Source organism: Podarcis bocagei (genome assembly GCF_964188305.1).
Source record: "Podarcis bocagei genome assembly, chromosome: 1".
Taxonomy (NCBI): domain Eukaryota; kingdom Metazoa; phylum Chordata; class Lepidosauria; order Squamata; family Lacertidae; genus Podarcis; species Podarcis bocagei.
The window spans coordinates 40,571,900-40,589,432 of NC_138125.1; the positions used below are offsets into that span (position 1 = coordinate 40,571,900).

General features: G+C 40.5%; 1 protein-coding gene across 5 annotated transcripts in view; it reads right to left on the minus strand.

Annotated features, from left to right (window-relative positions):
- Window positions 1-5,945, minus strand: part of DPH6 (diphthamine biosynthesis 6) — a 239,730-nt gene extending 233,785 nt beyond the window's left edge. For all 5 annotated transcript variants that reach the window (XM_081208459.1, XM_081208461.1, XM_081208458.1 and 2 more), the window contains exons 1-3: window positions 5,763-5,945; window positions 2,098-2,192; window positions 615-808 (exon numbers count right to left, since the gene is read on the minus strand). In XM_081208459.1, coding sequence (XP_081064585.1) covers window positions 615-808; window positions 2,098-2,192; window positions 5,763-5,785 — 312 coding nt within the window. In that variant the 5' untranslated portion in view covers window positions 5,786-5,945. The remainder of the gene's footprint in view (window positions 1-614; window positions 809-2,097; window positions 2,193-5,762) is intronic.
- Between the last annotated feature and the right edge of the window lie 11,588 nt (window positions 5,946-17,533).

The following is a 17,533-nucleotide window of genomic DNA, read 5'->3' on the forward strand; positions in this document are numbered from 1 at the left end:
TTCAAACAAGGCCAATATATTCTATTTACACTTGCTACTTAAAAAAAACCTAGGTGAAAATGCCACTAATAATTCAGAATATCACCAATAACAAAACTGCAGTTGAAAAAGTACTATGTAAGGCTCCGAGTAAGGAACACAATATAAATAATAAATTCCTTCCTCTTTGATTTTGCTTTAAAATTCATTGGCTTATTCCCGGAGAAGACGTGTTCCCTACAGTTGAGCACAGAAACAAAAGATACGAAACCTAAGAAACTGGAAGCAACAAAACATAATATATCAGCAGTGTAAAACCTGGAAGACATTGAATCACAAGGAGCATACAATTCTTCTTATGTTTCTCTTTTGTACTTCTTAGCATAAATCAGTTTTACTACTATAATGGGGTCTTTAGCCTGAAGTCAGGAAGCAACAATAAAGTGCAGAATAAGCTATAAATTAAGACCCATTTCATCTAAGTTTATTCTCTATAGGAAACAGCATGTAGAGCAAAATATATAGAGAGGAATACAGGAATGGTGACTACAGGCCTCGGGCCTACAGTCTAACTATATTGAACATTTTTTTTTATTATTTTTAGCTTTAAGAAGAAGAATTCTCACACAACCTACCTTAACATGTTTCAGAAGTTTATAAAGATCTTCAACCTCATCACCTTCACATCTGGTATATACTTTGCCAGTTTCCACACTGGTGCCCTTAATAGTGCGGCGATAAAGTGGCAAGCCCATGGCTTCTGCATATAACTCTATAGCATGGTGCCCCACCGTTTGATACATGTAGCTGTCCAGCTCATCAGTCCCTTCTGGAAGACAGACAAAAGTAAAGCTGTATTAGCTAATATTTACAATATGTACTAATAAGGAAGAAGAGCCTGCCCCCAGTTTTGTTTCAAATAGAACCCATCTGCACTATACAATTAAAGCAGTATCATACTATTTCAATCAGTCAAGTCTTGCCCCAAAGAATCCTGGGAACTGTAGTTTGTAAAGGGTGCTGAGAGCTGTTAGGAGACCCCTGTTTCCCTCACAGAACTAAAATTCTCATCACACTAGAAAAAAACTACAGTTCCCAGAATTCTTTGGGGGGGAGCCATGACTGTTTAAAACATTATAATAATGCTTTAAATGTTTCGTACAGATGAAGTTATGGATGAATCAACCTGACCACTTTTGTACATGGATGGGAATTACTTTATTCTCCAGCTTTGTGCAACTTTCCAACAAGTGTTTTGCCCCCCAAGTCACAATGGGAACAGCAGTTTTATGTTTTGTGGGTTGCTACTTACGTAGTTCCATCACTCTCCCAACAGGAAATAAAAGTGATAATGTCACAGGGGCAGAAACAACCATGTAATAACAACACAAAACAAAACTGGCTTTGTAAACAATCATCTGTATCTCTCACATAGCAGCTTTGAGATGTTATAAATCACTTTTGATGTTTTATTACCGTCAAATGGTAGATAAATGTTGCGACATAAATAGTAAAGTACAGTAAAGTACATCAAATCTATATGCATACACAGAGCAATCAGCTTCTACTTTGTGTTGTTAGGTCTAATCCATGCAATTCTTTAAAAAGCCAAAGCCCTAAAAAGCTTCAAATGACAACTCCATAAAATAACCCATTATCCAGTAATAGAATAAAATAAGACTACAGCAAACCTGTCTTAAAAGAAGTCAAGAGATACTCCCAGCCTCCAACTCATGGAAGACAACCCAGAATGGCAACAAGGGACAGAGCTAGGCCCCTCATCCCCACTCCCTTTTTTGTGGATTATAACTTTGAAGAATGCTTGAAGAAGGCTTTAGAATTAGAGAATTGTGAGCCCAGAAATTCATTTTGTGTATCAGAACTGAACAGAGCTGATAGTCCTTCCACACAAAAAATGCAACTCCTGAGCATGCCAAGCTCAGAATAATTTAGGTCAGCAGCAAAATCATTATTTGCTGCTATTATTAAACATCTGGGAGTCAGAAATCATTGCTGATCTAGTGCAAATCACTCAGAGATCTACCGGTAGAGATTCAACACTAATCCTCCAGCACAGTGAGTAGGGTGGCAGAGTTTGAGGGAATGTGAAATTCTCACCTTTGTTTTCAGCAGGTCTAAGATTGGCTAAGGCAACAATCTGGTGTCCAGCAGCAACACAGTGCATCATATTGTAACAGCTGTCTTTCCCACCACTGGAATAAAAAGAATCAGTTGTATAAAAACAGCTCTGTAATGATTTCAACAGTCATTTCAAAATGATAACATATACAAATGAGAAAATGTCTACTGGGTTGTTGTTGTTTTTAAAAAAGACCACTTTTCAGAAATCCTTAAGAAAGTTAAAAGTAGCACGTATATAATTTGGATTTTAAGTATTTGCACTCCAACCTATCACTTGCTGAATACACACTTGATATCCAGGTAGTGTTCTACACATGTAGGGGAGGCCTTATTTCTTTAACTTCACACAAGGCTCCCTGTGCCCAATGATTTCCACACAGAATAAATGGGAAGATCAAAGTTCCAATTGCACAGAAGAGCATCACAGAACTTTGGATCCCAACCAGTTTTCAACATAGGGACTCTTGGGTTTATAATGATAATTATCTGGGCTAAACCTATATAGATCCTTTAAAAAAATATATACTCTGTAGCCAGGTCACAAGCTTGCCTCTGTGCACAAATATGCATTTTACATTTCTCTGACTCAATGCCCAATTGGGTCTGTAATTGCTAGTGTGAAAAATGTGCATAAAAAAGAGTAAGATTGGTATGAAGAATAAAATGTCTCAGATTTTGCAGACTTGAGCTTTATACAAAAATGAGCCAGCGTTGTGCCATTCTGCTTGAGTGAAGTTATTAAAAACAAACCTTGAGCATAAGATAATTTACTGCAAGCAAAGCAACAAGCTTTAAAAGCACTTAAACCCCCATTTTCAGTGACTTCACATAGGGTGAATCTCAAATGCAAAACAACGTTGTGTGGGTGCAAGGCTGCCATCAGAGACAATTTAGCTGCTAAGGACATTAGATGGAATGAAAGCTACTAAATACCAAAGTACTTGTGATGCACAAATGCTTGATTCTTTACAGGTAATTTCCCTGGCTTTAAGAAAAGATGCTCCATTTGCTATTACTTCTCACAGTATTAATATGGCTGTGCTCTTTAAAGAAAAGTAAGTACATCTAAAGTGCAAACCCCAAAAAAGAAAACTATACAAATATACTTAAAGCACAGTCCTGTACATGTCTATTCAGAAGTATGTCCCATTGAGTTGAATGGATTTACACCTAAGCAAGGAAGTATAGGATTGGTCCCACTGAATTCAAGAGCAGGTTATTAACACAAACAGCAGTTCACAGGATTGTAGATTTACTGTCTAAGTCAGGGGTTGTCAACCTGGTCCCTAACGCCCACTAGTGGGCATTTCAGGATTCTATGTGGGCCGGTAGGGGGTTCTATGGCACAAGCTTCCATCGAGCACTGGAGGGAGGTAAGGAAATTTTACCATCAAGAAAGATGCATTAGTGGGCGGTAGGTATAAAAAGGTTGACTACCCCTGATCTAAGTGCATATACTGCAGAAATAATGTATATATTTTTTAAAAGTCACAGATTTTGTTCTACCATCTCCCTGGGTACCTGAGCTGGGCTACATGTTGCTGCTAAGATGGCTTCCTTCAGTCAACCATATTAACCACTACTACCCAGTCCCTGGTCAGAGCATTACCAGCATGCTACTCTGGTATATCTGTTTGTGCCACCCACAGCCAGAGATGGCTTTGGGTTAGAATCAGCAGGGTTCATTTTTGACATCCCGATACAGTGGTACCTCAGGTTAAGAATTTAATTCGTTCCGGAGGTCCGTTCAATACCTGAACCTGTTCTTAACCAGAAGCACCACTTTAGCTAATGGGGTCTCCCGTTGCCGCCACGCCACCGGAACACGGTTTCTGTTCTCGTCCTGAAGCAAAGTTCTTAACCCGAGGTACTACTTCTGGGTTAGCGGAGTCTGTAACCTGAAGCGTATGTAACCCGAGGTACCACTGTATTTTCCTGCTGGAAACCTTCTCAATTACACACAAGTAACCCACTTTATCAATAAATACAGAACACAAACCCACTTTCCCACAAAAGCCCTAAATCACCACTATTTACTGAAGGTGTCAATCTGTCTTTATGTCCCATTTCAAGGGTTTGTTCATTTGTATGAAACATGGCATCAATGTACCCCCAGAGAAATTCCGCAAGAGGGAGGAGTCAAGTTGCAGAAGAAAATTACTACCTAATATGAAACGCAGGTGGTTTGTACATGAAACCCCTTCAAGCAAATCAAACTATGTAACAAGGCCCTCCTTGGGACTCCTGGCCTTCAAATGCCTGAGTAAGCTGACAATGGGCAACTGCTCCCCTTGGCCTTTTAATGTGTTTACACATGCAAAACTTCCAACACTTTAGCTTACTTCTCAAATTGAAGGAAGCAGACATATATGCATCCTATGAGACTGCAGGACAGCAGCTAGAGCAGGAACTTTTGTGCACTTTATTGATGATAAACCACTAATCAGCCAAAGTGCAAAATTCTGCAAAGTGTTGATAGCCACCTTCACTAACAGATAAATGAAATGGCGGTCACCCGCAGGCCCATTTACCTCAAGCTGGTGATTAAGGTGTACAGACAGTATGGTGGACATGAGTCGGGGAGAAAATGTACATGAGTGTGTGTGTGTGTGTGTGTGTGTGTGTGATAAGTGGTCCCCAGGTCTGTGGTAACTTGGCAGGAGGGCAAAGCACTACAAACTTGTGAGCTGAGCAAGCACATTCCCTGAGGTTTTCAAGCTTCAGGAAGGCACAAAACACCCAAAACATTTAGAAATAGCTCAGTTTCTTCAAGTTTGAGAACAAATCCCTGCAAAAATAAGCGTTTCCAAGGCCAGCTCCATCTCTTTCCCTTTGTAAATGTTGCCACGCTCTGTTCACAACTATACCCTTAAAACACATTCAAAACACGTTATTTCCTTCAAAGTATTCTGGACACTAACTTTTTAAGGGTTGTTAGGAATAGTAACTCTTGTGAGTGGTAAACTACAGTGCCCAGGATTTTTTGAGGGAAAGAATGTGTTTCAAATGTGCTTTAGAGATATGCTGTAGGACATAGCAGAAACTTAACCCACGACTTCCCAACCCTATCCACAGAGAAGCAAGGGATGAGGTGGACATCTGGGTGGCCACTGTGAGCTGGACTGGAGGGGCCAAATGACCTGATCCTGCATGCTCTTCTTATTGTTCTTAGGACATTGTGCAATATCAAACAGATGGCTATAAGAAAATCTCAGCACCTTCTATATTAAACCACACAGGCATAGAAAAATCTGTCCTTGCCCCCACTATGCACAGGGCTGAAAGGGGAAGCAAAAAACAAAACCTCAAGGCGCATATGCTGCAGAGATGACCCGCAAATGCTGCACGGTTTTAAATCGGCCAGTCGACTCCGGAGAGAGCAAAGCAAAGCAGGAAGCGTGAGGTCAGACGGACTGAGAGGGGGTAGAAAGGAAATTGCTGATTACAAACAGAAAGGTGGTGGCAGGAGGGAAAACTGATCCGAGGAGGCTGATCTTTGCTTGCCCCCTTACTTCACTCCGCCAGCCACCCCCGCGCTATATGGGGCTCCAGCACTTCTCCCTTATGCAGAAACCTTGCAGTGCAAATATTAGTCCATTGTGGGGGCAGCCCTTACACAAACACACACACTTCTTTTTTACCTGATTAAAGCCACTACTTTCATGTTGCACAACACCCTGGGCTGGATTTAAGTGCATGCGAAGAGCGCCCGGGGTTAAGAGTGCAAGCCACCAACTAGGCGCAAACACACCAACACACACACTGCCTCTTCCAACCCACGTTGCTGCCCGGCTGCTGCTGCTGCTGTCTGATGCTTCCTTCCTTCCCCGGGAAGTCCCGCCCGCCTGGGTCTGTCCCCCGAGCTGCCTGACAAAACAATCCCCTTTCGCAGCCGTGATGAGACATTCCCTCCGTCCCTTTGTCAGCATGAAGTCGGTCCGCAGGCGACAAACGGCAAGAGCCAGCCCTGCCGTCATATGAGCGGACGGGTAGTGGGGTGGCTAAATTTCAGGCACAGCGTCGGACAGCTATGAGCTGGCACTGAGGCGGTTTGTAGTGAGGGCAAGGCTGAGCGCACGTGTGCGATTGCTGCCTAGGTGCTGCGTGATTTAGAAGCGCTTTTGCCAGTTCTCGCACGGCAGTCCTTAGACTGTGGCACGCTCCGCTTTGGGATTTGCATGCCAGGTTTCAGACCCAGAGCGTGGGAAGGAATAAAAAGAGTGCCTCTGAGCATGTGCCGGGTGCATTTCTGTCGTGGAGCAGCCAGAGCCAGTCAGTGTGTAGATTATGAAATGAAGGGAACGTCTACGTTACAGCCAGGCTTGAACGCCAAAATCCCCTCTTTTCTTTTAGTAAATCATTAGGTGAGCAAGTGTTGGAGGTTTATAGCCCAAACCTAAACATACTGTTAGAAAGGTTGGGAGCAAGCCTCATGGGCGTAGCCAGGAAATTTTTTGGGGTTGGGCAGGCAAAGTTGTTGGGTTTTGGTTTTTTTAGGAAATGGCCCCATAAAGAGGACATTACAGGGTAATTTCAATGCTTTTCAATAACATTTGTGGAGGGGGGGGCAACAGCACACACAAACACACACCCTCTGCCCTACTCTATTCCAAGCAGTAGCAAGAGTCCGGTGGAATTCCAAGCCAACCTAGCAGTTCGAAAGCACTTCAAAGTGCAAGTAGATATATAGGTACCACTATGGCGGGAAGGTAAATGGCGTTTCCGTGTGCTGCTCTGGTTCGCCAAAAGCGGCTTAGTCATGCTGGCTACATGACCCGGAAGCTGTACGCCGGCTCCCTCGGCCAATAAAGCGAGATGAGCGCTGCAACCCCAGAGTCGGCCACGACTAGACCTAATGGTCAGGGGTCCCTTTAATTTTACCCAGGGTCTGTGTTCCTTTGGAGAAAGTAGGCACAATGGAGGCTACTACTTTAATGGTATATGCTTTATTTTACACACATATACTGCCTTTAGTCTTCATTGGAGGGGCACACAGCAGCAGCACCCCAAAACACGCCAGCTTGTCCTTAGAGCAGCATTACCAGCATCCTTTTTGCTCTACTGCCCATCTTGGTGTTTCAGGCACATAAAATCTTCCTGGTACCTTCTCATGGTACCTGGTATTCATTTGCATTCAAATGGTCAGTTCATTTGAAATACTAGTGGTTAATCCCCATCCTCTGGCATCACCTAGCAAAGGAGTTCATCTGACTTCATCAACACTTTGACTAGGATTAAAGACTTGTACACACTTAGGACATTTACCTAGGTTAACTCTTCACATGCTTATTGCTGGTGCTCAGAAGTAGGTCCACACATTTCAGTACACATGGATCTTGATTATGTTCTCAAAAGTCTGATACACAGTCTTTCAACATAAACACTAATTAAGCACCTAACACCCATTACGTAACCCCCTTTTAATATAAATAAATAAATAAATAAATAAATAAATAAATGCTATATTACTCATTGCACAGTTTTAATGGCTCTAGCTCTAGTTAGGCTCCCTGCTACTTTATGCAATAGGAAATTGCCAGGCAGGGGAGAAAACAAGTACAGTGGTACCTCAGTTTTCGAACGTAATCTGTTCCGGAAGACCGTTCAAGTTCCGAAACGTTCAAAAACTGAAACTCAATAGCCGACAGCTAGGCCTCAGGATCTTGCACTCAGCGGAAGCCGCGTGGCATGTTCGACTTCTGAGGTGTGTTCAAAAACAGAAGCATGTACTTCCAGGTTTACGATGTTCAAGTTCTGAAATGTTTGTCAACGGAAACGTTAGAAAACCGAGTTACCACTGTATCTAATGTGTACAGAAGTATAAAAGTTTTAGGCACTTCTGGTTGTCAGAGGAAGAGAGCTAGATTTGAAGCCGTACTGTACTTAGAATCATGGAGTTGGACAGGATCACTAAGGGTCATTTCAAACCCCCTGCAGTTTAGACTAGTCCAGGGGTCTGCAACCCGTGGCTCTGGAGCCGCATGTGGCTCTTTTACACCTTTGCCGCGGCTCCGGGGCAGATACTAGCGAGGGGAGGAGGCGCATTGTGCGCCCCAACACTCCCCACTGTGGCGGGCGCTGTACTGGCTGTGACATCGTATGGGGGTGGTGCGTGCGTTAGTCACGCACCGTCCTGATGTCACCTTCCCGCCCGCCCACTACATTGTAAGGGGCATGTACGCTGGTCACTGCATTGAAAGGGGGCATGTACGCTGGTCACTGTTTTGAAGGGGAGTGAAGAACACACACACACACACACACACAAAAAGGTAACTTGTTAATTTAATGTTTATTTCTATGAGGAGGAGTAATTCTGAGGGGTCAAATAAAGAAATAATAAAAAAGTGACAAAAAAGTTATTTTTATAATGACAAGTTTTGCGGCTCCCAGTTTTTTTTCCTTCGGAAACGGGTCCAAGTGGCTCTTTTTGTCTTAAAGGTTGCAGACCCCTGGACTAATCCATAGATAACTGTGTGCTTTGATTGTAATTGTAGGTGTGTGACATATACGTCCTGCTATAGTTTTTGTAGCCAAGTGAAAGGAGGTGAATAGCCTGGAATTAGCTTGCCTAGGAGAGATCTCCCCAAATGCCTCTTCTCCAAAGGAGCTGCAGAGAAAGATGCCCTGTATGCATTTTGGTGAATTTGTGACATCACACTTAATTCCCTCCTATGTCCTTCACCACCAAAATACAAAAGTATCCAAAATACAGCTGCTATGTCTTCCATGTGATGCTAATATGGTTTGTATTGCCTGCAAGACACTCCATTTTTATTGGGGAGTAAATCCAGTAAAATGATTTTTAATGAATGGATTTACATCAGAATAAATCTGGCTGCAAGCCTTTGGATCGTTTTAAAGTACAGTCATACCTCTAGTTGCGTTAGGTTCATGTTGCGGATTTTCAGGTTGCGAACGCGGCAAACCCAGAAGTGTATACTTCCGGGTTTCGCCGCACGTGCAGAAGCATTCTGCACACTTCGCGCATGCGCAGAAGTGCTCTATTGCGGCACATGCACACGCAGAAGCAGCACTCTACTTATGGACTTTTCGGGGTACGAACGGCACCCTGGAACGGATCGCGTCCGTAAGTAGAGATACCACTGTATTTGGAGAACTGTGCAACCTGAACAACCCAACATTTGAAGGCCAATTCTGAGCATGATAAACTACTACGGACCAATGTGTTGTGCAGACAGGAAGAAGAAAACCGAAACACAAACTTTGATGCCCGGGGGACGGAGGCACTGGATAAGAAATGCAGGGTGACAGAAATGTGCAGATTAGAGGACTGGCACTGTGGAAGAATGCCTTCTTAAGAGCTACTATTTGGTTGCCTGAGTGTGGAACCTGCAGTCATTCAGATGGAAGCTTTTAATGTTCGATGCATTACTGTATTTTAATATTTTATTGGAAGCTGCCCAGAGTGGCTGGGGAGGCCCGGCCAGATGGGTGGGGTATAAGTAATAAATAATAATAATAATAATAATAATAATAATAATAATAATAATAATAATAATAATAATTATGCCTGGCACCAAAGGGCTTTCCTTTCCCCACACACATTTTATACTTACAATTCTTACATTCTGCTGGGCATTTAGATTGGGTTGGGCTTGTCCTGTTTATGCTATATGTATTTTTTTCAGGGGGGGTTGATATTGCTTTTTGAATTGGATTGAAACATTGCTGGTTTCCTGTTCTTAATTCATATATAAATATAGATAATACTGTTTGTATTTTATACTGCAGGTCACATCAAGACTGGTTTTTTGTTGTTGTTTTTTAGTATAAAGCATAGCAGATAAGAAATGGAAATAACAGTGGTGGTAGTTATTATAAAAATACAAATATTCATATAATAATCAGGATTATTCCCATAATTCTTAGGATCTTCCAAATAAAGTGGATGATCCAAATCAGATTGCATACTATGAAAGCTCGTGATTGTCCAGAGGGAAGGATTGTAACTTTTTGCTATTATAGCTGTGAAAAGAAGCAATGCAGGCATGCTCTTAATTAAAGCACTAAGTCCAGAGGATATGTAGAAGTTTCAGACATAAAATGCTTAGTAAAGCCTGCTGATGGGAAATAATCACCCACTCAGAAACACCGTAAAAATGTGACACTTGTTTTAAAAACACTTAAAAATGCAAACTGAGTTGTTATTTGAGCTGCAATCATCCACACAATTGTTTGGGAAAATGTATTAATGTCTCTGACTTGATTTAATGGAGAAGCACTACACGAGTATTTTTATTTATGATAGTCTACAAACAAGGACAAATATTTTAAACCTGATGGGCTAACATGATTAGAACAGCGTGGGACAAGCCTAAAAAGAATATTGTAAACAAGTTATTTGTGATCCTCTTTGGAAGTCCATAAAAGTGGTTATTTTATAAAGGCTTTGTAATGCAGGTTTGACAGATCAGTATTTTTGCAACATATTCTTCCTTAGCAACATTAGTTTCAGCAAAACTAAAAACAAAAAAGTGTTGTTTTCCTTCCTTAGAGGCTCTGCTATTAATATTATTGCCTAAAATAGTACCTAATACAGAAGTTATTTTCTGTCTTCTAGTTTGGTTGCATTCTCTTATACATCCTTTCACATTTATTTTTAGCTGTAATCTGCCCGTCATTTTTCAGTATCTTAATAGAACAGAAGAAACTGAAGACATGCAACTTAGACTTGATTTACTCTTTGCCCTGACAGGTATGACCTGAAAGTGACAGAATGGAGTGGTTAGAAGAAATAACCTTGGAAACATTTTGTCGAAGCAATGCCAGAGCGTGCTGGATAGGCAAAGCCTTTCTGACAATATATATATATATATATTTAAAGATATTTATTAAAAGTTTAATAGTTACAGAAAAAAAGAAGAAAACAATAAAAAGTTCACAATACATCAAAAATAAAGAGAAAAAACGAAAAAAAGAACAATACAACAAAACAACAAGAATAGCAAAAACATTAAAAAAAACACATCCAACACCTCCCTTTTTTGTATTCTTGTTCAATTAGCTATTTCAGCAAATCCTTTCCATCTTTCTCAATTTTTGTTCTATAATTTATCTTAACACAATCTGACCTTAAATTGTACACTTTGGCCCATTAACAATCTATTTTTACTTAGTTCTTTATAACATTTCTGCTAAAACCATGTAACTTCATTCCAGCATCCTTCTAACATTCATTAATTTTACAATATTTCTGTAAATATACTTTGAATTTTTTCCAATCTTCTTCCACCAACTCTTCTCCCTGGTCTCGGATTCTGCCAGTCATTTCCGCCAATTCCATGTAGTCCATCAGCTTCATCTGCCATTCTTCCCGGGTGGGTAAATCTTGTGTCTTCAAGTGCTTTACGATGAGTATTCTTGCTGCTGTTGTAGCATACATAAAAAAAGTTCTATCCTTCTTTAGCACCAATTGGCCAACCATGCCCAGGAGAAAGGCCTCTGGTTTCTTCAGGAAGGTATATTTAAATACCTTTTTCATTTCATTATAAATCATCTCCCAGAAGTTCTTAATCCTTGGGCATGTCCACCAAGGGTGAAAGAATGTACCTTCAGTCTCCTTACATTTCCAACATTTGTTGTCAGGCAAATGGTAGATTTTTGCAAGCTTGACTGGTGTTATGTACCACCTATAGATCATTTTCATTAGATTCTCTCTTAAGGCATTACATGCCGTAAACTTCATACCTGTGGTCCATAACTGTTCCCAGTCAGCAAACATAATGTTATGTCCAACATCTTGTGCCCATTTGATCATAGCAGATTTCACCGTTTCATCCTGAGTATTCCATTTCAACAGCAAGTTATACATTCTTGACAAATTCTTGACTTTGGGGTCTAACAATTCTGTTTCCAATTTTGATCTTTCCACCTGGAAGCCTAATTTTTTGTACAAATTATATGCCTCCATTATTTGATAATAATGGAGCCAGTCTCACACTCTGTTTTTTAATTTTTCAAAGCTCTGCAGTTTTAGTCTATCTCCCTCTTGCTCCAGAATTTCCCAATACTTCGGCCATTTGGCCTCCATATTGAGTTTTTTCTGAGCCTTTGCTTCCACTGGTGACAGCCCTTTCTGACAATATTTTAATGCAACAGATGTACAGTTACAGATAGGTAGCCGTGTTGGTCTGCCATAGTCAAAATAAAAAAATTCCTTCCAGTAGCACCTTAAAGACCAACTAAGTTAGTTCTTGGTATGAGCTTTCGTGTGCATGCACACTTCTTCAGATACACTGAAACAGAAGTTGCCAGATCCTTCTATATAGTGAGAAGGTGGGGAGGGGTATTACTCAGAAGGGTGGTGGGAATGGGAGATTGGCAGATAGCTGAGATGAGCCTGTTGACGACTCTTAACGACTGCAATAGGTCTTACAGGAAAAGGCAAGGGGTGAGAAGGTGAAAAATGGCTTAGTCATGTATAATGAGATAAGAATCCAATGTCTCTGGTCTGAACAAGGGAGCATGTGAGCCTATTGTCGCGAATTCCTCGTGGCGCTTTTAGCAGAATGCTCAAGAGTCCCAGGTTCTTTAGTGCAGTATTTATTATTGTGAGCTAAATATATATACAATTATCTACAGAAGCGGTTCAGGCAGAGGCAAAAGAAGACTCCACACTCCTCTACACCACACCACCAGCACCATTACTGTTGAACAGGCTTTTCTTTTAAACCAGTGACAGCCAATCACATTACTGCTGAGTCATTGCATCAGCCTGTTGCAAACTGAAGCCTGCAGACTTACTTACACAGCATCCTGTGAATCCCAACACCTATAGGTACAGGTCAGGATGATGAGCACTGAGAAGCCAGTTAGTATAAAATAAACCAAGCTAGCATAGTGCAGCGATGTGCCACAGACTCTGCCTTATGTGTTACAAAATGGAGCTCTTTTCCCTAAGAAGTTAAATTCTGCCTGCTAATGAATTGGTATGTGATCGCTTATAGGTTTGCTATGATAGACTGGGATCCGAAGGGTTACGCATGTTTTCCAAGCAAACTACACACACTCCCCAATGCAGCCTTTTTATGCGCTCTGAAGAGCTGTTTCTGAGAATTGCAGGAATATTTTGAGTTAGCTTTGGTGTTGCAAAAGAGGGTATAGCTGGAAAGGAAGACGCTAACTCATTCTGTGCACAGGAAAATGCTTTCTGGTAATTCACCCAGCTAACTTTTGCTTTAGCTTTTTTTCATGAAAAGTGGTGCATAAAATTATAAAATAACAACCCTTTAACTCACTTGAGTCAATGGGTTCAAACAAGGATGCCATGAACTATTTGCAAGAGGAACGCTACTGACCCAAGACACCTCATAAATTTTGTGGACAAACAGTTCCTCATGTGTTAAGAATTGGAAGCTAATGTGACTCAAATTACCAGAAAGATTTTAGAAAACAATCATTTTTCATTGAGATTTTAACATGCAGGAAGTGGCTTTCACAAAGCAATTTTATCACTTGAATGGAAAAATCATGACTATTCTTTCATCTTAAATATACACGCTAGGATTAGCCAATAAAATGATGAGCACATCCATTAATCCATTCTTCTCAAATGTGCCAGGATGTGTTTTTCTAATTTCTATTAATCTAAAAAGTCTTGCAACTGTTGCAACACACCTCCCCAGCCCAATTATTTGGCTTCTTTGTAGCATAATAAAGCATTAGCATCCTTTTCTTGCCATTCTTGCATAGGTTTGTCTTGGAGACAGAGAACATCTTCTTTGCCAAGAATTATTGAGCAGAACAATATATGGCATGCCAGCTGGATAGACAACAACAAGGGAAGACAAAGTGGTCAGGATATTGACTGCTGAGGCATCGGGGAGGGAATTCTGAAGAGTGCATCTTCGGGAAATAACTCTGATATGTCAGCTCTCTTGTCAACATCAAGCTTTAATCAGTTCAGTCTTTTTTGTTGCTGGGTCTTCCACCTTGTAATTGAGCCTGACATATACAATTCATTCTTCCCGCTGGCTCTGGATATATAACTCCTGTCATGGTCAATTATTAGGTGATAGGGCCTGAAACCACTGGGATGGTTGCTTAAAAGCATCTTGTACAGACAACCCAAATGAAAGACAAAATTCTAATTTGCCTGGAGAACATGAAATGCGTTTCTCTCACACAAAAACCCTTTTAGCTATAGTAAGAGTATTTCCATTAAATGTAAAGGAAAGGGAACTGATTTTACTTTAAACCAGTTTGCAGGGAAAGGGCCAGGTAGGTTATCCATGCAGGCAAAATTGTGATAAAGCATTTCCTAGGCTGAGGCGCTTACGGCTGCAAGGGGAGGTTGCTGTGTTTGAATGTGTCCCTGTATAAACACGCTCTCACACAGTATCAGATGTCGAAAGCATAGCCTTACCCCCTGGCATGTTACTTGTTTAGTACAGAGCTTTTTTTTTTTATGAAGTAGCACTGAAACATACAAACTTCTACCTGCAGCCTGAAATGGTCAAGCATGGTCAAGTTCCATTCAAATAGAATTATAGCTTATTAACATTGCTGTTGGATACAAATGTCCTATCCCTCCAGAAATAAACATGAGACCACATGTACTGTTAGGTTATAACTTGCAACAGGACACAAGACCGCTGCCATTTTTACCATATGCGCATGGCTGAAAATGACATTCTGTCAGTTTTTATATCTCTGGTTGGAAAGTTGCATTTGTATTATAATTTATTGAATTTATATACTGCCCTATACCTGGAGGTCTCAGGGCGGTTCACAGAATAAAATCAAAATATAAAACCACAAAATACATAATCAAAACAAAAACAACAACCCAATAGCTCCCCACTCCCCAAAACCCCACATTTTAAAAGGGCATAGGATCCTCACAACATTTAAAGTAAGACAATAAACCTGGACAATTAATAAACCAGCCACTCATTGGAAAGACCATGATCTCAGAAATTTCTGCAGCAATATTTATTGGCATCCAAATTGGCTGGGTTGTGGATTGAGAAGTACTTGTAGATAGTAGATACTGATATAGTGGATGTGGCTTACATGTTTATTTAGAACTCTTGTGTTGTTGAATACTCTTGCAGTCCATGGTTGTCCAGTTCTATACACCCTCAGATTTGTCAACTAAGACCCATTTAAGAGTCTAAACATTCGGCAATTTATTGGAAAATCGCAGCCCTTCGCAAATTCATGAATTAGGTCTTCCACAACATGGTGTCTTCCAGATATCTCAGCCCCAGCCAGCATAGCCAATGGTCAGGAAGGATGGGCTGCTTTAGCAAAAGAAATTGATGTTTGAAGCACATTGGCCTTATATTTGCTTATGACTTATTTAATTTAATTGTTCCTTTTGTAAATTATCGATACACTGCTGCTTAGCAGGAAAGGGAGAAGAAACCAGGTGAAATGCCATAAAAGGGTCAAGTTACACTGCAATAGCTTTAAAGTTCAAGCACTGTTAAGTCAGTAATAAGCAATTTCTTCTCTAAATTTCAGCATTTAACCAAAATTCATAAATAAAGCCTAAAATATTACCCAAAATGCATTTCATGGGGAAAGACAGAGGAAAGGAAACTGTGGATACAGCATATCACTAAAGCTTTGACATAAATCCAAACAAAATACAATTAATACTTGAGGTAAAAATGGCAAGTATTTGGACAATAAATTGTGTGTAACTGAGGGAGCTGTGAGGGCAATTTGAGCTTTGGAAATGGTTTCATATCATGGAATAATGATATGTAATGGAGCCAATGCAGCCTCTCCTTTCTCTCGCTTGGGGAATTGCAACACCAAGCACAACACTCTCATTTTGTTTTTTCCACATCCTTCAATGGGCAGCCGGCCTTAAAACCTCTTAAAGGCAGCAAACATGCAAAGCTTTGTACATTTGTAACCCTCATTTCGAGTTTGTGTTACATCAATGGCAAGAATATTTGTTGTCATTTTATCCGTTTTGACCAATAATTCTCTGTATTTCCTGCAAGAAATTTGAGTGATGCAAATGACCTTATTTTTACAGCATGCTTTTATTAAATAGTTTATTATTTTGGCAGACTAATAAAGATTTTGGTATTTGCTTTTATTTGCAATAATATTACCACCACATAAAAAAGGATTTTATGTTCTTTTTGAGGAACAAGGAGGATAAAAGTGTTGATGGATAGCGCAACGGAGGCATCAGCAATGAGCTGGAAATGAGACGCATAAATATGAAAGCAGAGCTAAGAAAATAGAACTGCACCCTTGGCCTTTCTTAAAAGAACATGTGCATGCCACAGCTCATTCACACTCTTAAAAGAAACGCCTTTTGTTTCAGCGCATTGGGGAAATGCATGCAAAGTCTGAATCGCTATTAACACGCCTAGCTTCTTGGCATCTTTCTAATAATTAAAATAAAATTATGAATTTGTTCCAAGACATTTGAAGAGACATTTTCAATCAGCAGTGGTTAGAAAGATTTTTTTTTATTTTTTTAAAGGAATGGCATCTGCTTCATTTGAGATACAAGAAAAATCTATTCTCTTTACAGATCTTAAAACATGACACACACACACAGAAGAAAGGGCACTGTCTTGGTAGTCAGGTAATAGCTGGATGAGGAGTCTGATTCCATAGTTCTTTGTCGTAATGTTTAAAAAGCTTACTTTTAGCAGTGCTAAGCAATGACATTGCGAGGCTGGGCATGAGGAAACAAGAATCTGAAAAAGAAATACTGGGCATAACAGGAAACAAGAATCTGAAAAAGAAATAGTAATTCTGATCAAAGCTACCCGTAGGTGAGCAAAACCTACATTTTTAAAAGCCCAGTATTCAATCCAATGTCACACACACACACGTATGTCTACGGCTAAACCACATCCCAATGGGACTACTTGGAACATTGCCCTTGACCATTTCTCGTGGTATATGTATCAACATCTTATCATTGTTTATGGGGAAGGAACATGCACAAGGCAAACCAAGTTGCTTAGTTTGTATAACTTTTACATTCACTATGTGTCTAACGCCTCCTCACCGAATGCTGATTTAGAAGAAGAATCCCTTGAGGTTTTTGTTTTGTTTTTTTCCAAATCAAAATTTGCACAAAGTGATGATACTTCTGATTCTTTATGAGGTAGAATGGGAAGGCAGGCAAGTTGTCTGCCTGAATTGGACACTGAATTGTGAGGAATCTGCTTTTAATTTTACGTCCTTCGTTTTGTAGGAGGATTTGCCTCACAGGGAGCTGCATTTCTCAGAGCTATCTAAAAGGCAATCAGAAGGCAAGATTCACAAAATCCGAGTCTGGGGTGTGGGGTGTGGGTGGGATAGTGCATTTAACAATTAGTGATGTGCCAGGGCTTAAAATTTCGAAAGCTGCTTGTGCCCCATGCCAGTGACTCTTTCTCTGCCAGTAGTAGTCAGAGCTTTCCTGGGA